We start from the raw sequence: 24,270 nt of genomic DNA, 5'->3' as shown, positions 1-24,270 counted from the left end.
AGGGAAATTTTGGAAATAAATCCTTTGTCTCAGTAGTCGAAATGAGCTTTTTCTCTGTCATGTTTGACCTGCTGTAACTTTCATCCAAGTCGTCCTAGAATGCTCTTTTATGCCTTACTGCACTCCTTGGTGATTCTAGATCATTTATAAATAGTAATCTTCTCCACAAAGTCTTATGTTAATTAACCAAACTTCCTCCAAACAAAAGACATTTTTCATGATAAATACAAAACTTACTGCTGCAGGGGGAAACTGTTTGCAGTTTTAGAATCAGCACATGAAAATGTACAAACAGTGAAAATTTGGTGTAAATCTGTCCATAAATAAAAATTGTTCTAAGAGGGGTGTCCCCCCTCAAGGGGGGACCCTGGTCTTGAAAAAAAAATTTTAGTAATGAAGTCATAGTTATGAAATTTTCCAGCAACGTGTATTTTTTGTGTGCCGATTCTAGATATGTCATTTAATTTCATGTAAAAGAATTCCTTGACCACTTGTGCAACTTTTATGCAAGTGTTTTGTGGAAAGTTTTGTAGAAAATTTGCTCCATGAAACTCGCTGAAATACATGCCATTGTGTTCTCTTGACACCAAGGAATACAGTAAGGGTGAAATTGTCATCCTGGCTCTCATAGAACTTGAGTTATAGGGTACTGAAGCTGCCACTTCAGAAACAGGAATACACACTTTCATTCTCATTTCTGAAGCGACAACTTCAAAACTCTATAACTCAAGTTCTATGATAGGCAGGAAGACAATTCCACCCTTATTGCATTCCTTGGTGTAAAGAGAACATAATGGCATACATTTCAGCGAGTTTCCCGCAGCAAATTTTCTTCAAAACTCTCCGCAAAATACCTGCATAACATGTGCATGTGCTCAAGGAATTGTTTTACGTGAAATTAAATGACATATTTAGAATCGGCACACAAAAATACATATTCCCTGAAGATTTCGTAACTGTGACTTCATTAATAAAAATTTTTTTTTCAAGACCAGTGTCCCCCCTTAAAGTCAAGGCTTCAGCGATGACTGCTTTTGTAGCTTTGGTCATGAACTGATCCTCAGGCTAAGAATGCCGACCCAGCCAAGTGTCCTGTAGCCAAGGTGGACACACATGAACTAGCCGAATCTGCTACTCTAAATGAAGCCGGCAACAGCGTGCTCACCTCTGCCGCCACCACCGCCTCCGGATGAGCCAGGATTGGGGCAGTCCCTGCTCATGTGACCCTCCTCACCACACTTGAAGCAGCCTGCAAATAGATCCAACATCGGCCCGTGTGCAATGCGAAACAAGGAAAACAGCGTAAAAGGGGCCCGTGTGTATTGGCACACAACAAAGAAAACAGTGTAAAAGGTAGCAAGATGCACAGATATGTTTACTCAAAAGAAAAAGTTCAGTAATGCGCTGGTTCCCTAATTTAGTGATATCATGGCAAATGGAAACTCAAGGGACTGGAAAAAGGTCCAAATAACGTCGCATCAAATTATTTTGTTAAAAAAGAAACAGGCAATGGTCGTCTGAGTGAGTGAAAACTGCATGCAAATGACAATTTTCATTCCAGGCAGTGGATTTTCTTTCACTACGGTGTGATGGAATAGTAATGTAGCGCAAATTACAGTAAAACCTTAGATTCTGGTTTCTAGTTTATAGGGGTTTGGTTGGTTTGGTTTATGGGGTTTAACGTCCCAAAGCGACTCAGGCTATGAGGGACGCCGCAGTGAAGGGCTCCGAAATTTCGACCACCTGGGGTTCTGTAACGTGCAATGACATCGCACAGTACACGGGCTGGTTGGGGTTTAATGTCCCAAAGCGACTCAGGCTATGAGGGACGCCGCAGTGAAGGGCTCCGAAATTTCGACCACCTGGGGTTCTGTAACGTGCACTGACATTGCACAGTACACGGGCTGGTTGGGGTTTAACGTCCCAAAGCGACTCAGGCTATGAGGGACGCCGCAGTGAAGGGCTCCGAAATTTCGACCACCTGGGGTTCTGTAACGTGCACTGGCATCGCACAGTACACGGGCTGGTTGGGGTTTAACGTCCCAAAGTGACTCAGGCTATGAGGGACGCCGCAGTGAAGGGCTCCGAAATTTCGACCACCTGGGGTTTTTTTAACAAACTGCTACTGCCAGCCAGAGTCATCTCTGACTCGCATCATGTGCAATCCAAAGGTTCCTGTTCACACTGCTCACTAGCACACAGATGCTGAGAAACTGGCTGATTTGCTTTTTGCCATCTTTTCTCTTTAAGGGGGGACCCTGCTCTTTGCGGCCGAAAATTGGTCAAAAAATCGCATTTTCAATCTTTTCATTTTCGCGATACTGAGGTGATTGCGCAGCTATCTACGAATTTTTGTTGAAAAATACCGCCTAATTCATGAGTTATAGCGTTCCAAAGACGTGAAACCGCGCGCGGGGCCCTTTAAATTGCGGTCTAATCGCACAGAACTTTGACTGCCCGCAGTTCGAAAAATACGCGCTCCGCCGGCGCCATTTTGGTTTCGTTTGAAAGGTCTCGATTCAGGCTATTTCCATATTCCGGTTGGCAACTATGAGCAAGCCCAAGCAGCGGCAAACAAAGAAACAAAATTGGGCAAAACGTGCTCTGCTATTGGTTCTCAAAATCACGTGACCAAAATGGCGACTTTTGGTTGGTTGACGGCATTGACCGTTTGCAGCCCGGCGCCATTTTGTGTGGGTCGGGCAGTCCCACTGTCACGGCGAAGTGAGGTTTGTCAGGCGCTAAGTGCGAAATATTTCAATTTACGCAAGTCTTAATCAAAAAGCACTAAAAGATATTGATACGAAGCGCGCTGGGAACGCTGTATCGTTGCATCCTTGTGTCTACATTCAGCAGCCACGCTCCACGACGGTCCAATAACGCCGTAACCGGCGATGCTTAGCATGACAGCGAGGATTGAACACTCATCCTGAGGGAGCAAAAGGTATAGATCTATAATCAGCGATGAAGCGCTTCGTGATGACCTGATAACCTGATCAGGGCGATTCCTGCCGCGTACAGACAGCGTAATCGTGGCGGCCGCGAAACGGCGTCCCACAAAGCGCGGAATGGGAAACCTTGACGAAATAAATTTGCTTCTCAATGTTTTGAAGGGCAAGTGAGCAAAGAGCACGTCTCGTTTGTTAGGGGCTGACTGCAATCACAGCGCCGTCGTGAGGTAGAATCGCGCGCTGCAGCTTGGGGGAAGTCACAGTGCAAAGGCACTCCTCCAAACAATTCCATCTACTCGCCAGCAATTTGCTTATTGCAACCGCAGTTATGTCGACGGGAAATGGTGCTTTTATATCAGAAACCAGCCAGAACTCACTTCAGTGATTTCTAGTTACCCTTAGTGCCACAAAAATATGCCAAAAAAGTTTTTTTCGATTTCTCAAAACTGAAATTTTAGCATGCACACAATTTTGGAGGAGCGATATCTTCAATTCTATATTAGCTATTACTACAATTCTTTTTGTGCTAGAAAGATAAATGCACAGGTTGTGCAATAAGGCTAAATTTGAACTACTGCTTTCTCAGGGAAATTTTGGAAATAAATCCTTTGTCTCAGTAGTCGAAATGAGCTTTTTCTCTGTCATGTTTGACCTGCTGTAACTTTCATCCAAGTCGTCCTAGAATGCTCTTTTATGCCTTACTGCACTCCTTGGTGATTCTAGATCATTTATAAATAGTAATCTTCTCCACAAAGTCTTATGTTAATTAACCAAACTTCCTCCAAACAAAAGACATTTTTCATGATAAATACAAAACTTACTGCTGCAGGGGGAAACTGTTTGCAGTTTTAGAATCAGCACATGAAAATGTACAAACAGTGAAAATTTGGTGTAAATCTGTCCATAAATAAAAATTGTTCTAAGAGGGGTGTCCCCCCTCAAGGGGGGACCCTGGTCTTGAAAAAAAAATTTTAGTAATGAAGTCATAGTTATGAAATTTTCCAGCAACGTGTATTTTTTGTGTGCCGATTCTAGATATGTCATTTAATTTCATGTAAAAGAATTCCTTGACCACTTGTGCAACTTTTATGCAAGTGTTTTGTGGAAAGTTTTGTAGAAAATTTGCTCCATGAAACTCGCTGAAATACATGCCATTGTGTTCTCTTGACACCAAGGAATACAGTAAGGGTGAAATTGTCATCCTGGCTCTCATAGAACTTGAGTTATAGGGTACTGAAGCTGCCACTTCAGAAACAGGAATACACACTTTCATTCTCATTTCTGAAGCGACAACTTCAAAACTCTATAACTCAAGTTCTATGATAGGCAGGAAGACAATTCCACCCTTATTGCATTCCTTGGTGTAAAGAGAACATAATGGCATACATTTCAGCGAGTTTCCCGCAGCAAATTTTCTTCAAAACTCTCCGCAAAATACCTGCATAACATGTGCATGTGCTCAAGGAATTGTTTTACGTGAAATTAAATGACATATTTAGAATCGGCACACAAAAATACATATTCCCTGAAGATTTCGTAACTGTGACTTCATTAATAAAAATTTTTTTTTCAAGACCAGTGTCCCCCCTTAAAGTCAAGGCTTCAGCGATGACTGCTTTTGTAGCTTTGGTCATGAACTGATCCTCAGGCTAAGAATGCCGACCCAGCCAAGTGTCCTGTAGCCAAGGTGGACACACATGAACTAGCCGAATCTGCTACTCTAAATGAAGCCGGCAACAGCGTGCTCACCTCTGCCGCCACCACCGCCTCCGGATGAGCCAGGATTGGGGCAGTCCCTGCTCATGTGACCCTCCTCACCACACTTGAAGCAGCCTGCAAATAGATCCAACATCGGCCCGTGTGCAATGCGAAACAAGGAAAACAGCGTAAAAGGGGCCCGTGTGTATTGGCACACAACAAAGAAAACAGTGTAAAAGGTAGCAAGATGCACAGATATGTTTACTCAAAAGAAAAAGTTCAGTAATGCGCTGGTTCCCTAATTTAGTGATATCATGGCAAATGGAAACTCAAGGGACTGGAAAAAGGTCCAAATAACGTCGCATCAAATTATTTTGTTAAAAAAGAAACAGGCAATGGTCGTCTGAGTGAGTGAAAACTGCATGCAAATGACAATTTTCATTCCAGGCAGTGGATTTTCTTTCACTACGGTGTGATGGAATAGTAATGTAGCGCAAATTACAGTAAAACCTTAGATTCTGGTTTCTAGTTTATAGGGGTTTGGTTGGTTTGGTTTATGGGGTTTAACGTCCCAAAGCGACTCAGGCTATGAGGGACGCCGCAGTGAAGGGCTCCGAAATTTCGACCACCTGGGGTTCTGTAACGTGCAATGACATCGCACAGTACACGGGCTGGTTGGGGTTTAATGTCCCAAAGCGACTCAGGCTATGAGGGACGCCGCAGTGAAGGGCTCCGAAATTTCGACCACCTGGGGTTCTGTAACGTGCACTGACATTGCACAGTACACGGGCTGGTTGGGGTTTAACGTCCCAAAGCGACTCAGGCTATGAGGGACGCCGCAGTGAAGGGCTCCGAAATTTCGACCACCTGGGGTTCTGTAACGTGCACTGACATCGCACAGTACACGGGCTGGTTGGGGTTTAACGTCCCAAAGCGACTCAGGCTATGAGGGACGCCGCAGTGAAGGGCTCCGAAATTTCGACCACCTGGGGTTTTTTTAACAAGCTGCTACTGCCAGCCAGAGTCATCTCTGACTCGCATCATGTGCAATCCAAAGGTTCCTGTTCACACTGCTCACTAGCACACAGATGCTGAGAAACTGGCTGATTTGCTTTTTGCCAGCTTTTCTCTTTAAGGGGGGACCCTGCTCTTTGCGGCCGAAAATTGGTCAAAAAATCGCATTTTCAATCTTTTCATTTTCGCGATACTGAGGTGATTGCGCAGCTATCTACGAATTTTTGTTGAAAAATACCGCCTAATTCATGAGTTATAGCGTTCCAAAGACGTGAAACCGCGCGCGGGGCCCTTTAAATTGCGGTCTAACCGCACAGAACTTTGACTGCCCGCAGTTTGAAAAATACGCGCTCCGCCGGCGCCATTTTGGTTTCGTTTGAAAGGTCTCGATTCAGGCTATTTCCATATTCCGGCTGGCAACTATGAGCAAGCCCAAGCAGCGGCAAACAAAGAAACAAAATTGGGCAAAACGTGCTCTGCTATTGGTTCTCAAAATCCCGTGACCAAAATGGCGACTTTTGGTTGGTTGACGGCATTGACCGTTTGCAGCCCGGCGCCATTTTGTGTGGGTCGGGCAGTCCCACTGTCACGGCGAAGTGAGGTTTGTCAGGCGCTAAGTGCGAAATATTTCAATTTACGCAAGTCTTAATCAAAAAGCACTAAAAGATATTGATACGAAGCGCGCTGGGAACGCTGTATCGTTGCATCCTTGTGTCTACATTCAGCAGCCACGCTCCACGACGGTCCAATAACGCCGTAACCTGCGATGCTTAGCATGACAGCGAGGATTGAACACTCATCCTAAGGGAGCAAAAGGTATAGATCTATAATCAGCGATGAAGCGCTTCGTGATGACCTGATAACCTGATCAGGGCGATTCCTGCCGCGTACAGACAGCGTAATCGTGGCGGCCGCGAAACGGCGTCCCACAAAGCGCGGAATGGGAAACCTTGACGAAATAAATTTGCTTCTCAATGTTTTGAGGGGCAAGATGAGCAAAGAGCACGTCTCGTTTGTTAGGGGCTGACTGCAATCACAGCGCCGTCGTGAGGTAGAATCGCGCGCTGCAGCTTGGGGGAAGTCACAGTGCAAAGGCACTCCTCCAAACAATTCCATCTACTCGCCGGCAATTTGCTTATTGCAACCGCAGTTATGTCGACGGGAAATGGTGCTTTTATATCAGAAACCAGCCAGAACTCACTTCAGTGATTTCTAGTTACCCTTAGTGCCACAAAAATATGCCAAAAACGTTTTTCTCGATTTCTCAAAACTGAAATTTTAGCATGCACACAATTTTGGAGGAGCGATATCTTCAATTCTATATTAGCTATTACTACAATTCTTTTTGTGCTAGAAAGATAAATGCACAGGTTGTGCAATAAGGCTAAATTTGAACTACTGCTTTCTCAGGAAAATTTTGGAAATAAATCCTTTGTCTCAGTAGTCGAAATGAGCTTTTTCTCTGTCATGTTTGACCTGCTGTAACTTTCATCCAAGTCGTCCTAGAATGCTCTTTTATGCCTTACTGCACTCCTTGGTGATTCTAGATCATTTATAAATAGTAATCTTCTCCACAAAGTCTTATGTTAATGTCGTGTCCGGTCGCTGTGTTGAATGCAGCGAAAGACGCACACGGTTCGTTTATTTAAAGCCGATGAGGGTGCGACCAGCGTCGACCGAGGCAGGAGCCGAACTGGCCGCCCGAAGAAAGGAGGGAGTGGAGAAGCGTCCACGGGAGGGAGTGGCTTCCCAGAACAGGAGGAGGGTGCGGGGGCGCACCGTGGGGGGGCATCCGGCGACAGCGTGCGACGAGGGGCAAGCGGTCGTTAGGAGGAGGATGCGAGTGGTCGTTAGGAGGAGGATTGAGTGGTCGTTAGGAGGAGGATGCGAACTGTCGTTAGGAGGAGGACGCGGGGGCGCACACACACAAAAGCAATAAGGGGACACAACACTTCCTTCCCCCTTAGAAAGTTGCTTGGTATCGTGCAGGGGGTCGGCGCTCACGCGTGGAGGCGCGCTGGCTTTGTGCGCTCGGGGAAGAAACACTTGTAGGCTGGCTGTTGTTCGCTGTGTCTCCTGGGTCTGTCCTGGGAGAAGTCTCTTCTTCCGGGAAGAGGTGCCAGGCTATGTGGGAAAATGGTGCACGTGTTCTCTCCACTGGCGGACAGCTCTCAGACGGCGTCGTAAATCTACGCAGCTGGTTGAGATGTCGGCGTGCTACTGTGCCATGTATGTTGACGAGCCAAGAGCGCAGGCCTATGCGTCTGACAATTGTAGCTTCCTCCCAGCGTGGCTTTTTCAGAAACTGTCGGGCGAGGACGCGCTGCCCCTCATTAAGCGTGCCGCAGCGCGGAATTGCTTTTTCTTCCCGGAACGTCTCTGCCTTTGGCTCGGGGAGGATGGCTGTGAGCTGGGTTCGCATTTCACGCTCGAACATCATTTTCGAGGGGGTCTCGCCTGTTGTGCTCTGAACCGTCGTGTGCTGCTTGAAGAGAAAGCGCGCAAGGCGGCGCTGCAGCGAGCCTGTCTGATCTCTTTCAAGGGCGCGTTTTAGCTCGGCTACGTAGCGCTCGGCTTGTCCGTTTGTCGCTGGGTGGTAGGGGGCCGATGTAACTGATGAGATCCCGTTGTCGCGATAAAACTTGAGGATCTCCGCAGACACAAACGGTGTTCCGTTGTCCGACACTACCTTGCGCGGCAGGCCGAACGTTGCAAATAGTGATCGGAGGTTGTCAATGACTGCTGCCGAAGTCGTCTGTCCCATTTGCCTTATCTCAGGCCACTTTGTGTAGGCATCTACGACCACAAGGAAAGTGCAGCCCACAATTGGTCCTGCAAAATCAATGTGCAGTGTGTGCCATGGTGTGTCTGGCTTTTCCCATTCTGGGACAGGAGCTTTCGGCGGGGCGCTCCGGCTGCTCTGGCAAGGCTTGCATTCTCGCACCACTGTTTCGATGTCGTTGTCAATGCCAGGCCACCACATGTAGCTTCTGGCACACTTTTTCATTGCAACGATGCCCCGATGTCCGGCGTGGATGAGAGACATAGCTTGTGCGCGTAGTTCTCTCGGCATCACAACTTGGGACCCAAATATGATGCAGCCGCGATGGGTGCTCAACTCTGTAGCTCGCCTGCGGTAAGCGTCGAAGTTGTCCCCTTTGAGTTTATGCACGTTGCCTTGTTGAACAGCTGTGTAAACTAGCCGGAGAGCTGCGCACTTCTGCGTAGATGCTGCAACTGTGCCTGCTGTAAGCGGAGGTTCTGGCAGTGCTTCGAACATCAGAACGTCTCCTGGTGGAAATGGTTCGTCAACAGTTGCGTCTAGTGGCAGACGGCTTAGCGCATCGGCGTTTTGATGTTTACCAACCATGTTCTGGCTCGGCGTCTGGTGTATGCCGCATATCATCACGCCTAGTGGAGAAAACCAGTTTCTCCCTAGAAGGCTTGATCCTGTGCCCTTCACAACAAGCAGAGGTAGCGTATGGGTCTGGCCGTTGTAGTTAACCTGCACGTTGGCAGAGCCCAATAGTGGCAGATTCTGTCCTGCCCACGTTCGCAGGTGCGTGTCGTCTTGTTGCAGGGCGGGTGCGTCAGATGGCCATGAAGTTCGGAACGTGTCCTCACTGATCAGAGTACAGGCTGCGCCGGAGTCCACCTCGAACTTAATCAGCTGGTGATGTACGCTTACTTCTGTAAAAATCTTCGGTCGCGTGCCGAGATTCATGGTGTTCAGGTCGTACAACACAGATGGTGTTGCTGATGTTGTTCCATGGAGATCAGATAGCGGCGTATTCTCTGAGGCGTTGACGCTGTGATTAGGCTGGGAAGGTGACTTTATCTTGGCAAGTCTCCGTTTCGTAATGCATGCTCTTTCGATATGCCCTCGCTTGTGGCAAAAATTACACGTGGCTGACTGGAATCGACATCCCTGGGGGTTGTGTTGGTCGTCACACCGCCAGCAGCGTTGTGCCTTTTTGACCGATTTTACAACAACAGAAGGCTTGCGCACCTGGTTGCTTGTCTGGTGTACCGGCTCGGTGTTCCGGCGAATCCCTCTCTGCTGGTGACCGGCGCTCTCCGCTCGAACGGCGATGTCGTAAGCTTTGCTGAATGTGAGGTCCTTCTCAGCGAACAGGCGCTGCTGCAGTGACTCGTCACTCAGTCCGCACACAAATCTGTCGCGTAACATCACGTCCAAGGGAAGCATGGTGGTGTTAGCAGAAGAAGCTGCGTCCATTTCCTGCCCGGTAGCTGTTGTCGACAGCGTTCCAAAATTGCAGTCGGCAGCGAGCTTCTTGAGCGCGGCTACGTAGGCGCTCACAGTTTCTCCTCCCAGTTGATCTCGTCGTTGGAAGCGAGCCCGGCTGTAGACCTCGGATGGCCTTGGGTCGTAGTGCTTTTGCAGCGCTTTTACGATGTCGTCGTAAGACACTGCCGCTGGTGTGCTTGGCTGAATAAGGGCGCAGACAGTATCGTAGGTCTGCTCCCCGCACAGCGTCAGCAGGTTGGCCCTCTTCAAGGCTGGGTCTGTGATGTTGTTAGCTTCAAAGTAGAACTGAAGGCGTCCAACCCACGATGACCACGATGAGCCGTTGAACTCTGGTATCTGATTGGGAAACCCTCGCGTAGCCATGGCTTGTCAATAGCGTTGCGTAGCGCGGGTCGAATCCACTTTCTCGTCGCCACTGTCGTGTCCGGTCGCTGTGTTGAATGCAGCGAAAGACGCACACGGTTCGTTTATTTAAAGCCGATGAGGGTGCGACCAGCGTCGACCGAGGCAGGAGCCGAACTGGCCGCCCGAAGAAAGGAGGGAGTGGAGAAGCGTCCACGGGAGGGAGTGGCTTCCCAGAACAGGAGGAGGGTGCGGGGGCGCACCGTGGGGGGGCATCCGGCGACAGCGTGCGACGAGGGGCAAGCGGTCGTTAGGAGGAGGATGCGAGTGGTCGTTAGGAGGAGGATTGAGTGGTCGTTAGGAGGAGGATGCGAACTGTCGTTAGGAGGAGGACGCGGGGGCGCACACACACAAAAGCAATAAGGGGACACAACAGTTAATTAACCAAACTTCCTCCAAACAAAAGACATTTTTCATGATAAATACAAAACTTACTGCTGCAGGGGGAAACTGTTTGCAGTTTTAGAATCAGCACATGAAAATGTACAAACAGTGAAAATTTGGTGTAAATCTGTCCATAAATAAAAATTGTTCTAAGAGGGGTGTCCCCCCTCAAGGGGGGACCCTGGTCTTGAAAAAAAAATTTTAGTAATGAAGTCATAGTTATGAAATTTTCCAGCAACGTGTATTTTTTGTGTGCCGATTCTAGATATGTCATTTAATTTCATGTAAAAGAATTCCTTGACCACTTGTGCAACTTTTATGCAAGTGTTTTGTGGAAAGTTTTGTAGAAAATTTGCTCCATGAAACTCGCTGAAATACATGCCATTGTGTTCTCTTGACACCAAGGAATACAGTAAGGGTGAAATTGTCATCCTGGCTCTCATAGAACTTGAGTTATAGGGTACTGAAGCTGCCACTTCAGAAACAGGAATACACACTTTCATTCTCATTTCTGAAGCGACAACTTCAAAACTCTATAACTCAAGTTCTATGATAGGCAGGAAGACAATTCCACCCTTATTGCATTCCTTGGTGTAAAGAGAACATAATGGCATACATTTCAGCGAGTTTCCCGCAGCAAATTTTCTTCAAAACTCTCCGCAAAATACCTGCATAACATGTGCATGTGCTCAAGGAATTGTTTTACGTGAAATTAAATGACATATTTAGAATCGGCACACAAAAATACATATTCCCTGAAGATTTCGTAACTGTGACTTCATTAATAAAAATTTTTTTTTCAAGACCAGTGTCCCCCCTTAAAGTCAAGGCTTCAGCGATGACTGCTTTTGTAGCTTTGGTCATGAACTGATCCTCAGGCTAAGAATGCCGACCCAGCCAAGTGTCCTGTAGCCAAGGTGGACACACATGAACTAGCCGAATCTGCTACTCTAAATGAAGCCGGCAACAGCGTGCTCACCTCTGCCGCCACCACCGCCTCCGGATGAGCCAGGATTGGGGCAGTCCCTGCTCATGTGACCCTCCTCACCACACTTGAAGCAGCCTGCAAATAGATCCAACATCGGCCCGTGTGCAATGCGAAACAAGGAAAACAGCGTAAAAGGGGCCCGTGTGTATTGGCACACAACAAAGAAAACAGTGTAAAAGGTAGCAAGATGCACAGATATGTTTACTCAAAAGAAAAAGTTCAGTAATGCGCTGGTTCCCTAATTTAGTGATATCATGGCAAATGGAAACTCAAGGGACTGGAAAAAGGTCCAAATAACGTCGCATCAAATTATTTTGTTAAAAAAGAAACAGGCAATGGTCGTCTGAGTGAGTGAAAACTGCATGCAAATGACAATTTTCATTCCAGGCAGTGGATTTTCTTTCACTACGGTGTGATGGAATAGTAATGTAGCGCAAATTACAGTAAAACCTTAGATTCTGGTTTCTAGTTTATAGGGGTTTGGTTGGTTTGGTTTATGGGGTTTAACGTCCCAAAGCGACTCAGGCTATGAGGGACGCCGCAGTGAAGGGCTCCGAAATTTCGACCACCTGGGGTTCTGTACCGTGCACTGACATCGCACAGTACACGGGCTGGTTGGGGTTTAACGTCCCAAAGCGACTCAGGCTATGAGGGACGCCGCAGTGAAGGGCTCCGAAATTTCGACCACCTGGGGTTCTGTAACGTGCACTGACATCGCACAGTACACGGGCTGGTTGGGGTTTAACGTCCCAAAGCGACTCAGGCTATGAGGGACGCCGCAGTGAAGGGCTCCGAAATTTCGACCACCTGGGGTTCTGTAACGTGCACTGACATCGCACAGTACACGGGCTGGTTGGGGTTTAACGTCCCAAAGCGACTCAGGCTATGAGGGACGCCGCAGTGAAGGGCTCCGAAATTTCGACCACCTGGGGTTTTTTTAACAAGCTGCTACTGCCAGCCAGAGTCATCTCTGACTCGCATCATGTGCAATCCAAAGGTTCCTGTTCACACTGCTCACTAGCACACAGATGCTGAGAAACTGGCTGATTTGCTTTTTGCCAGCTTTTCTCTTTAAGGGGGGACCCTGCTCTTTGCGGCCGAAAATTGGTCAAAAAAATCGCATTTTCAATCTTTTCATTTTCGCGATACTGAGGTGATTGCGCAGCTATCTACGAATTTTTGTTGAAAAATACCGCCTAATTCATGAGTTATAGCGTTCCAAAGACGTGAAACCGCGCGCGGGGCCCTTTAAATTGCGGTCTAACCGCACAGAACTTTGACTGCCCGCAGTTTGAAAAATACGCGCTCCGCCGGCGCCATTTTGGTTTCGTTTGAAAGGTCTCGATTCAGGCTATTTCCATATTCCGGCTGGCAACTATGAGCAAGCCCAAGCAGCGGCAAACAAAGAAACAAAATTGGGCAAAACGTGCTCTGCTATTGGTTCTCAAAATCACGTGACCAAAATGGCGACTTTTGGTTGGTTGACGGCATTGACCGTTTGCAGCCCGGCGCCATTTTGTGTGGGTCGGGCAGTCCCACTGTCACGGCGAAGTGAGGTTTGTCAGGCGCTAAGTGCGAAATATTTCAATTTACGCAAGTCTTAATCAAAAAGCACTAAAAGATATTGATACGAAGCGCGCTGGGAACGCTGTATCGTTGCATCCTTGTGTCTACATTCAGCAGCCACGCTCCACGACGGTCCAATAACGCCGTAACCGGCGATGCTTAGCATGACAGCGAGGATTGAACACTCATCCTGAGGGAGCAAAAGGTATAGATCTATAATCAGCGATGAAGCGCTTCGTGATGACCTGATAACCTGATCAGGGCGATTCCTGCCGCGTACAGACAGCGTAATCGTGGCGGCCGCGAAACGGCGTCCCACAAAGCGCGGAATGGGAAACCTTGACGAAATAAATTTGCTTCTCAATGTTTTGAGGGGCAAGATGAGCAAAGAGCACGTCTCGTTTGTTAGGGGCTGACTGCAATCACAGCGCCGTCGTGAGGTAGAATCGCGCGCTGCAGCTTGGGGGAAGTCACAGTGCAAAGGCACTCCTCCAAACAATTCCATCTACTCGCCAGCAATTTGCTTATTGCAACCGCAGTTATGTCGACGGGAAATGGTGCTTTTATATCAGAAACCAGCCAGAACTCACTTCAGTGATTTCTAGTTACCCTTAGTGCCACAAAAATATGCCAAAAAAGTTTTTTTCGATTTCTCAAAACTGAAATTTTAGCATGCACACAATTTTGGAGGAGCGATATCTTCAATTCTATATTAGCTATTACAGTAAAAGCTCGTTAATTCGAACTTCACGGGACCGGGAAAAACGTTCGAATTATCCGATGTTCGAATTATCGAATGGCCGCGAAAAAACCGACAAGAACCATTTGCATTACGGTATATGTAGGGTATTTACTCGCGTAATGAACCCACTCACATAATGAACCCACCCACCCCCGATTTTTGCCTAAGAATCTGAAAAAAAAAAAAAAATGCGTCGTTAACGCTTCCCTCCGTTTGGCATCGTCCCGGCCCACAACGCATTTCTTGGCGGCGCGCCAAGATGCTGCGCAGTGATAACATCACTTTTGACGTTCCCTCTAGCAAGGGGGAAGCGAACTTTGGCAGGGTGCCAGCGCTTGTCTGGCTGTGCAAGCCTCGTTTTCAGTACGTTCGCCTTATCGGGCCATCGGCGATTGGGGCGGACGCCGTCTATTGCCACTCAAAAGCCGGCGTCTTGCTCGCGGCTGAGCGCGCGCTTCTGTAGGCGACCGACCGATGGGTGGAAGCACGGACGACACTGGCAAAGAAAAAAAAAAAGTTTTTCGCTACGCTCCTAATTTGTAGCGCCCGTCCGAAGTCATAGCCTTCATGGGCGTTGGCTGGGACCGCGCTGACAGTGCTTATCCGTATTTTCGAATTAACAGGGCTCGAATTAACGAGTATTTAGTTGCGAGTTCCGGAGGTTGCGCGGAAAAGAGGGTAGGCAGCCGCCAGCGCGGTCGCCAACCCCTACCCTCCGGTGCCGCCACCCCGCCGGTGATGGAGCCATTTAAGCTTTACCCACTCTTCCAAGGTTTTATCTAGTTCCATCTTCTGTCGCACGCAGCCTCTAACTATGGGGAGGAGGTGCTTTTTTTTTTGGGCCACATGCTTTGTGCCAAGCCACCCAGACGCGGTGGCGCGTAGTTCGAATTATCCGTAACGGAACCGACTCGCTTTCGAATTAACGGGCTTTTTTATACACAGATCTCTATGGAGCTTGGCCGGACCAAGGAGTGTAGTTTGAATTATCCGAAAATTCGAATTATCGAGTTTTGAATTAACGAGCTTTCACTGTACTACAATTCTTTTTGTGCTAGAAAGATAAATGCACAGGTTGTGCAATAAGGCTAAATTTGAACTACTGCTTTCTCAGGGAAATTTTGGAAATAAATCCTTTGTCTCAGTAGTCGAAATGAGCTTTTTCTCTGTCATGTTTGACCTGCTGTAACTTTCATCCAAGTCGTCCTAGAATGCTCTTTTATGCCTTACTGCACTCCTTGGTGATTCTAGATCATTTATAAATAGTAATCTTCTCCACAAAGTCTTATGTTAATTAACCAAACTTCCTCCAAACAAAAGACATTTTTCATGATAAATACAAAACTTACTGCTGCAGGGGGAAACTGTTTGCAGTTTTAGAATCAGCACATGAAAATGTACAAACAGTGAAAATTTGGTGTAAATCTGTCCATAAATAAAAATTGTTCTAAGAGGGGTGTCCCCCCTCAAGGGGGGACCCTGGTCTTGAAAAAAAAATTTTAGTAATGAAGTCATAGTTATGAAATTTTCCAGCAACGTGTATTTTTTGTGTGCCGATTCTAGATATGTCATTTAATTTCATGTAAAAGAATTCCTTGACCACTTGTGCAACTTTTATGCAAGTGTTTTGTGGAAAGTTTTGTAGAAAATTTGCTCCATGAAACTCGCTGAAATACATGCCATTGTGTTCTCTTGACACCAAGGAATACAGTAAGGGTGAAATTGTCATCCTGGCTCTCATAGAACTTGAGTTATAGGGTACTGAAGCTGCCACTTCAGAAACAGGAATACACACTTTCATTCTCATTTCTGAAGCGACAACTTCAAAACTCTATAACTCAAGTTCTATGATAGGCAGGAAGACAATTCCACCCTTATTGCATTCCTTGGTGTAAAGAGAACATAATGGCATACATTTCAGCGAGTTTCCCGCAGCAAATTTTCTTCAAAACTCTCCGCAAAATACCTGCATAACATGTGCATGTGCTCAAGGAATTGTTTTACGTGAAATTAAATGACATATTTAGAATCGGCACACAAAAATACATATTCCCTGAAGATTTCGTAACTGTGACTTCATTAATAAAAATTTTTTTTTCAAGACCAGTGTCCCCCTTAAAGTCAAGGCTTCAGCGATGACTGCTTTTGTAGCTTTGGTCATGAACTGATCCTCAGGCTAAGAATGCCGACCCAGCCAAGTGTCCTGTAGCCAAGGTGGACACACATGAACTAGCCGAATCTGCTACTCTAAATGAAGCCGGCAACAGCGTGCTCACCTCTGCCGCCACCACCGCCTCCGGATGAGCCAGGATTGGGGCAGTCCCTGCTCATGTGACCCTCCTCACCACACTTGAAGCAGCCTGCAAATAGATCCAACATCGGCCCGTGTGCAATGCGAAACAAGGAAAACAGCGTAAAAGGGGCCCGTGTGTATTGGCACACAACAAAGAAAACAGTGTAAAAGGTAGCAAGATGCACAGATATGTTTACTCAAAAGAAAAAGTTCAGTAATGCGCTGGTTCCCTAATTTAGTGATATCATGGCAAATGGAAACTCAAGGGACTGGAAAAAGGTCCAAATAACGTCGCATCAAATTATTTTGTTAAAAAAGAAACAGGCAATGGTCGTCTGAGTGAGTGAAAACTGCATGCAAATGACAATTTTCATTCCAGGCAGTGGATTTTCTTTCACTACGGTGTGATGGAATAGTAATGTAGCGCAAATTACAGTAAAACCTTAGATTCTGGTTTCTAGTTTATAGGGGTTTGGTTGGTTTGGTTTATGGGGTTTAACGTCCCAAAGCGACTCAGGCTATGAGGGACGCCGCAGTGAAGGGCTCCGAAATTTCGACCACCTGGGGTTCTGTAACGTGCAATGACATCGCACAGTACACGGGCTGGTTGGGGTTTAACGTCCCAAAGCGACTCAGGCTATGAGGGACGCCGCAGTGAAGGGCTCCGAAATTTCGACCACCTGGGGTTCTGTAACGTGCACTGACATTGCACAGTACACGGGCTGGTTGGGGTTTAACGTCCCAAAGCGACTCAGGCTATGAGGGACGCCGCAGTGAAGGGCTCCGAAATTTCGACCACCTGGGGTTCTGTAACGTGCACTGACATCGCACAGTACACGGGCTGGTTGGGGTTTAACGTCCCAAAGCGACTCAGGCTATGAGGGACGCCGCAGTGAAGGGCTCCGAAATTTCGACCACCTGGGGTTTTTTTAACAAGCTGCTACTGCCAGCCAGAGTCATCTCTGACTCGCATCATGTGCAATCCAAAGGTTCCTGTTCACACTGCTCACTAGCACACAGATGCTGAGAAACTGGCTGATTTGCTTTTTGCCAGCTTTTCTCTTTAAGGGGGGACCCTGCTCTTTGCGGCCGAAAATTGGTCAAAAAATCGCATTTTCAATCTTTTCATTTTCGCGATACTGAGGTGATTGCGCAGCTATCTACGAATTTTTGTTGAAAAATACCGCCTAATTCATGAGTTATAGCGTTCCAAAGACGTGAAACCGCGCGCGGGGCCCTTTAAATTGCGGTCTAACCGCACAGAACTTTGACTGCCCGCAGTTTGAAAAATACGCGCTCCGCCGGCGCCATTTTGGTTTCGTTTGAAAGGTCTCGATTCAGGCTATTTCCATATTCCGGCTGGCAACTATGAGCAAGCCCAAGCAGCGGCAAACAAAGAAACAAAATTGGGCAAAACGTGCTCTGCTATTGGTTCTCAAAATCACGTGACCAAAATGGCGACTTTTGGTTGGTTGACGGCATTGACCGTTTGCAGCCCGGCGCCATTTTGTGTGGGTCGGGCAGTCCCACTGTCACGGCGAAGTGAGGTTTGTCAGGCGCTAAGTGCGAAATATTTCAATTTACGCAAGTCTTAATCAAAAAGCACTAAAAGATATTGATACGAAGCGCGCTGGGAACGCTGTATCGTTGCATCCTTGTGTCTACATTCAGCAGCCACGCTCCACGACGGTCCAATAACGCCGTAACCGGCGATGCTTAGCATGACAGCGAGGATTGAACACTCATCCTGAGGGAGCAAAAGGTATAGATCTATAATCAGCGATGAAGCGCTTCGTGATGACCTGATAACCTGATCAGGGCGATTCCTGCCGCGTACAGACAGCGTAATCGTGGCGGCCGCGAAACGGCGTCCCACAAAGCGCGGAATGGGAAACCTTGACGAAATAAATTTGCTTCTCAATGTTTTGAGGGGCAAGATGAGCAAAGAGCACGTCTCGTTTGTTAGGGGCTGACTGCAATCACAGCGCCGTCGTGAGGTAGAATCGCGCGCTGCAGCTTGGGGGAAGTCACAGTGCAAAGGCACTCCTCCAAACAATTCCATCTACTCGCCAGCAATTTGCTTATTGCAACCGCAGTTATGTCGACGGGAAATGGTGCTTTTATATCAGAAACCAGCCAGAACTCACTTCAGTGATTTCTAGTTACCCTTAGTGCCACAAAAATATGCCAAAAAAGTTTTTTTCGATTTCTCAAAACTGAAATTTTAGCATGCACACAATTTTGGAGGAGCGATATCTTCAATTCTATATTAGCTATTACTACAATTCTTTTTGTGCTAGAAAGATAAATGCACAGGTTGTGCAATAAGGCTAAATTTGAACTACTGCTTTCTCAGGGAAATTTTGGAAATAAATCCTTTGTCTCAGTAGTCGAAATGAGCTTTTTCTCTGTCATGTTTGACCTGCTGTAACTTTCATCCAAGTCGTCCTAGAATGCTCTTTTATGCCTTACTGCACTCCTTGGTGATTCTAGATCATTTATAAATAGTAATCTTCTCCACAAAGTCTTATGTTAATTAACCAAACTTCCTCCAAACAAGACATTTTTCATGATAAATACAAAACTTACTGCTGCAGGGGGAAACTGTTTGCATTTTTAGAATCAGCACATGAAAATGTACAAACAGTGAAAATTTGGTGTAAATCTGTCCATAAATAAAAATTGTTCTAAGAGGGGTGTCCCCCCTCAAGGGGGGACCCTGGTCTTGAAAAAAAAATTTTAGTAATGAAGTCATAGTTATGAAATTTTCCAGCAACGTGTATTTTTTGTGTGCCGATTCTAGATATGTCATTTAATTTCATGTAAAAGAATTCCTTGACCACTTGTGCAACTTTTATGCAAGTGTTTTGTGGAAAGTTTTGTAGAAAATTTGCTCCATGAAACTCGCTGAAATACATGCCATTGTGTTCTCTTGACACCAAGGAATACAGTAAGGGTGAAATTGTCATCCTGGCTCTCATAGAACTTGAGTTATAGGGTACTGAAGCTGCCACTTCAGAAACAGGAATACACACTTTCATTCTCATTTCTGAAGCGACAACTTCAAAACTCTATAACTCAAGTTCTATGATAGGCAGGAAGACAATTCCACCCTTATTGCATTCCTTGGTGTAAAGAGAACATAATGGCATACATTTCAGCGAGTTTCCCGCAGCAAATTTTCTTCAAAACTCTCCGCAAAATACCTGCATAACATGTGCATGTGCTCAAGGAATTGTTTTACGTGAAATTAAATGACATATTTAGAATCGGCACACAAAAATACATATTCCCTGAAGATTTCGTAACTGTGACTTCATTAATAAAAATTTTTTTTTCAAGACCAGTGTCCCCCCTTAAAGTCAAGGCTTCAGCGATGACTGCTTTTGTAGCTTTGGTCATGAACTGATCCTCAGGCTAAGAATGCCGACCCAGCCAAGTGTCCTGTAGCCAAGGTGGACACACATGAACTAGCCGAATCTGCTACTCTAAATGAAGCCGGCAACAGCGTGCTCACCTCTGCCGCCACCACCGCCTCCGGATGAGCCAGGATTGGGGCAGTCCCTGCTCATGTGACCCTCCTCACCACACTTGAAGCAGCCTGCAAATAGATCCAACATCGGCCCGTGTGCAATGCGAAACAAGGAAAACAGCGTAAAAGGGGCCCGTGTGTATTGGCACACAACAAAGAAAACAGTGTAAAAGGTAGCAAGATGCACAGATATGTTTACTCAAAAGAAAAAGTTCAGTAATGCGCTGGTTCCCTAATTTAGTGATATCATGGCAAATGGAAACTCAAGGGACTGGAAAAAGGTCCAAATAACGTCGCATCAAATTATTTTGTTAAAAAAGAAACAGGCAATGGTCGTCTGAGTGAGTGAAAACTGCATGCAAATGACAATTTTCATTCCAGGCAGTGGATTTTCTTTCACTACGGTGTGATGGAATAGTAATGTAGCGCAAATTACAGTAAAACCTTAGATTCTGGTTTCTAGTTTATAGGGGTTTGGTTGGTTTGGTTTATGGGGTTTAACGTCCCAAAGCGACTCAGGCTATGAGGGACGCCGCAGTGAAGGGCTCCGAAATTTCGACCACCTGGGGTTCTGTAACGTGCAATGACATCGCACAGTACACGGGCTGGTTGGGGTTTAATGTCCCAAAGCGACTCAGGCTATGAGGGACGCCGCAGTGAAGGGCTCCGAAATTTCGACCACCTGGGGTTCTGTAACGTGCACTGACATTGCACAGTACACGGGCTGGTTGGGGTTTAACGTCCCAAAGCGACTCAGGCTATGAGGGACGCCGCAGTGAAGGGCTCCGAAATTTCGACCACCTGGGGTTCTGTAACGTGCACTGGCATCGCACAGTACACGGGCTGGTTGGGGTTTAACGTCCCAAAGTGACTCAGGCTATGAGGGACGCCGCAGTGAAGGGCTCCGAAATTTCGACCACCTGGGGTTTTTTTAACAAACTGCTACTGCCAGCCAGAGTCATCTCTGACTCGCATCATGTGCAATCCAAAGGTTCCTGTTCACACTGCTCACTAGCACACAGATGCTGAGAAACTGGCTGATTTGCTTTTTGCCAGCTTTTCTCTTTAAGGGGGGACCCTGCTCTTTGCGGCCGAAAATTGGTCAAAAAATCGCATTTTCAATCTTTTCATTTTCGCGATACTGAGGTGATTGCGCAGCTATCTACGAATTTTTGTTGAAAAATACCGCCTAATTCATGAGTTATAGCGTTCCAAAGACGTGAAACCGCGCGCGGGGCCCTTTAAATTGCGGTCTAATCGCACAGAACTTTGACTGCCCGCAGTTCGAAAAATACGCGCTCCGCCGGCGCCATTTTGGTTTCGTTTGAAAGGTCTCGATTCAGGCTATTTCCATATTCCGGTTGGCAACTATGAGCAAGCCCAAGCAGCGGCAAACAAAGAAACAAAATTGGGCAAAACGTGCTCTGCTATTGGTTCTCAAAATCACGTGACCAAAATGGCGACTTTTGGTTGGTTGACGGCATTGACCGTTTGCAGCCCGGCGCCATTTTGTGTGGGTCGGGCAGTCCCACTGTCACGGCGAAGTGAGGTTTGTCAGGCGCTAAGTGCGAAATATTTCAATTTACGCAAGTCTTAATCAAAAAGCACTAAAAGATATTGATACGAAGCGCGCTGGGAACGCTGTATCGTTGCATCCTTGTGTCTACATTCAGCAGCCACGCTCCACGACGGTCCAATAACGCCGTAACCTGCGATGCTTAGCATGACAGCGAGGATTGAACACTCATCCTGAGGGAGCAAAAGGTATAGATCTATAATCAGCGATGAAGCGCTTCGTGATGACCTGATAACCTGATCAGGGCGATTCCTGCCGCGTACAGACAGCGTAATCGTGGCGGCCGCGAAACGGCGTCCCACAAAGCGCGGAATGGGAAACCTTGACGAAATAAATTTGCTTCTCAATGTTTTGAGGGGCAAGATGAGCAAAGAGCACATCTCGTTTGTTAGGGGCTGACTGCAATCACAGCGCCGTCGTGAGGTAGAATCGCGCGCTGCAGCTTGGGGGAAGTCACAGTGCAAAGGCACTCCTCCAAACAATTCCATCTACTCGCCGGCAATTTGCTTATTGCAACCGCAGTTATGTCGACGGGAAATGGTGCTTTTATATCAGAAACCAGCCAGAACTCACTTCAGTGATTTCTAGTTACCCTTAGTGCCACAAAGATATGCCAAAAACGTTTTTTTCGATTTCTCAAAACTGAAATTTTAGCATGCACACAATTTTGGAGGAGCGATATCTTCAATTCTATATTAGCTATTACTACAATTCTTTTTGTGCTAGAAAGATAAATGCACAGGTTGTGCAATAAGGCTAAATTTGAACTACTGCTTTCTCAGGAAAATTTTGGAAATAAATCCTTTGTCTCAGTAGTCGAAATGAGCTTTTTCTCTGTCATGTTTGACCTGCTGTAACTTTCGTCCAAGTCGTCCTAGAATGCTGTTTTATGCCTTACTGCACTCCTTGGTGATTCTAGATCATTTATAAATAGTAATCTTCTCCACAAAGTCTTATGTTAATTAACCAAACTTCCTCCAAACAAAAGACATTTTTCATGATAAATACAAAACTTACTGCTGCAGGGGGAAACTGTTTGCAGTTTTAGAATCAGCACATGAAAATGTACAAACAGTGAAAATTTGGTGTAAATCTGTCCATAAATAAAAATTGTTCTAAGAGGGATGTCCCCCCTCAAGGGGGACCCTGGTCTTGAAAAAAAAATTTTAGTAATGAAGTCATAGTTATGAAATTTTCAAGCAACGTGTATTTTTTGTGTGCCGATTCTAGATATGTCATTTAATTTCATGTAAAAGAATTCCTTGACCACTTGTGCAACTTTTATGCAAGTGTTTTGTGAAAAGTTTTGTAGAAAATTTGCTCCATGAAACTCGCTGAAATACATGCCATTGTGTTCTCTTGACACCAAGGAATACAGTAAGGGTGAAATTGTCTTCCTGTCTATCATAGAACTTAAGTTATAGAGTTTTGAAGTTGTCGCTTCAGAAATGAGAAGGAAAGTGTGTACAGTCGATCCCGGATATATCGAACTCGAAGGGGATCACGAAAAAGTTCGATATATCAATAATTCGAAATATAAAATATGCCTATTAGACGCTTATTTTAAAATTGCGCAAATCTCGGACAATTTCCCGGGATCGTAGCAAGTGGGAACTTCCCGATTTACTCCTCTTAAGTCCACAAAAACGAAAGCACAACTCCACGATCAGCGCGCTTTATTTCGCAAGAAAAAAGTCAGTGAGCTTTGCTTGCCTCTTCCTCTGCACCATGCAGTTCATTAAGCTGTCCTCAAGCTTGTTGATAGTATCCAAATGAGAAAGTCCAGTGCCCTCCATTGCGCCACAACAGCGACGAATGACGCTGAATGCGGATGCAAGTTCAGCCGCAGTGCATGGCGGCTGGGCCTCTTCGCACAATCTTCGTCACTGCTCGGGTCCGCTTCCTCGGTATCGATGATGTCAGCCACGATGTGAGCATCAGAAATTAGGCGTCTGCAGGCCTGCGGCCAGCACGGTTTCCCTCTTCCCAGCTCCTTATGGCCATTCCCATTTCCTTTCACACCCCCCACAAAGTTCCCATCACGTGACTAAGAGCGCAGCTGTCCAAGGCCAGCGCCACGTGAACTCTTATTAGGAGAAGCCCATTTGCAGGAGCGCGCGCTAGTGGAAGAAGCCCACTTCCAGGGTGGCACATACTGGGAGAAGCGCACTTGCTGGGGCTCGGCATGGCACGGAGTTCGATATATCAAATATAGGGTGCACAGGAGTTCGATAAACGTAAACAAATTTGCTATACTTTTGCATGAGATTCCCAAGGGGATTCTACATCTGTTCGATATAGGCAATAATTCGATATATCCGGGTTCTATATATCCGGGATCGACTGTATTCCTGTTTCTGAAGTGGCAGCTTCAGTCCCCGATTACTCATGTTCTATGAGAGCCAGGATGATAATTTTACCCTTACTGGATTCCTTGGTGTCAAGAGAACCCAATGGCATGCATTTCAGCGAGTTTCCTGCAGCAAATTTTCTTCAAAACTTTCCGCAAAATACTTCCATAAAAATTGCACAAGTGCTCAAGGAATTGTTTTACACGAAATTAATGGCATATCTAAAATCAGCACACAAAAATACATGTGGCCTGAAAATTTCATAACTAGATTAATAAAATTCTTTTCAAGACCAGGGTCCCCCCCTTAATCACTAGCTGTAAGCACCGCCAATGAAAGCTGCAAGGGACCATGGATTAAAACCTTCGCCTGATTGTGCACACATATGCAGCTCTCAACCCTACACTAGTGCCAGTCATCACCGGCGCACACAGTTTTCCCTTCACTCCGCTGCCTATTTTTTACACATTTATCGACATCGCAGGCTTCTGTTCCGACTGTGC

General features: G+C 46.4%; 1 protein-coding gene across 6 annotated transcripts in view; it reads right to left on the bottom strand.

Annotated features, from left to right (window-relative positions):
- Nucleotides 1-24,270, bottom strand: part of LOC149355467 (uncharacterized) — a 109,556-nt gene that overhangs the window by 51,898 nt on the left and 33,388 nt on the right. For 5 of the 6 annotated variants that reach the window (XM_089583804.1, XM_089583803.1, XM_089583808.1 and 2 more), the window contains 6 exons: nt 22,434-22,448; nt 19,826-19,909; nt 16,292-16,375; nt 11,699-11,782; nt 4,701-4,784; nt 1,166-1,249 (listed from right to left, as the gene is read on the bottom strand). In XM_089583804.1, the coding sequence (XP_089439930.1) occupies nt 1,166-1,249; nt 4,701-4,784; nt 11,699-11,782; nt 16,292-16,375; nt 19,826-19,909; nt 22,434-22,448 (435 nt within the window). The remainder of the gene's footprint in view (nt 1-1,165; nt 1,250-4,700; nt 4,785-11,698; nt 11,783-16,291; nt 16,376-19,825; nt 19,910-22,433; nt 22,449-24,270) is intronic. The other variant, XM_089583809.1, reaches the window with a different exon arrangement.

This window comes from Amblyomma mixtum, chromosome 3 (genome assembly GCF_055824585.1).
Source record: "Amblyomma mixtum isolate Tamu chromosome 3, ASM5582458v1, whole genome shotgun sequence".
NCBI classification, from domain to species: domain Eukaryota; kingdom Metazoa; phylum Arthropoda; class Arachnida; order Ixodida; family Ixodidae; genus Amblyomma; species Amblyomma mixtum.
This window is presented reverse-complemented; position numbering and strand designations above follow the sequence as displayed.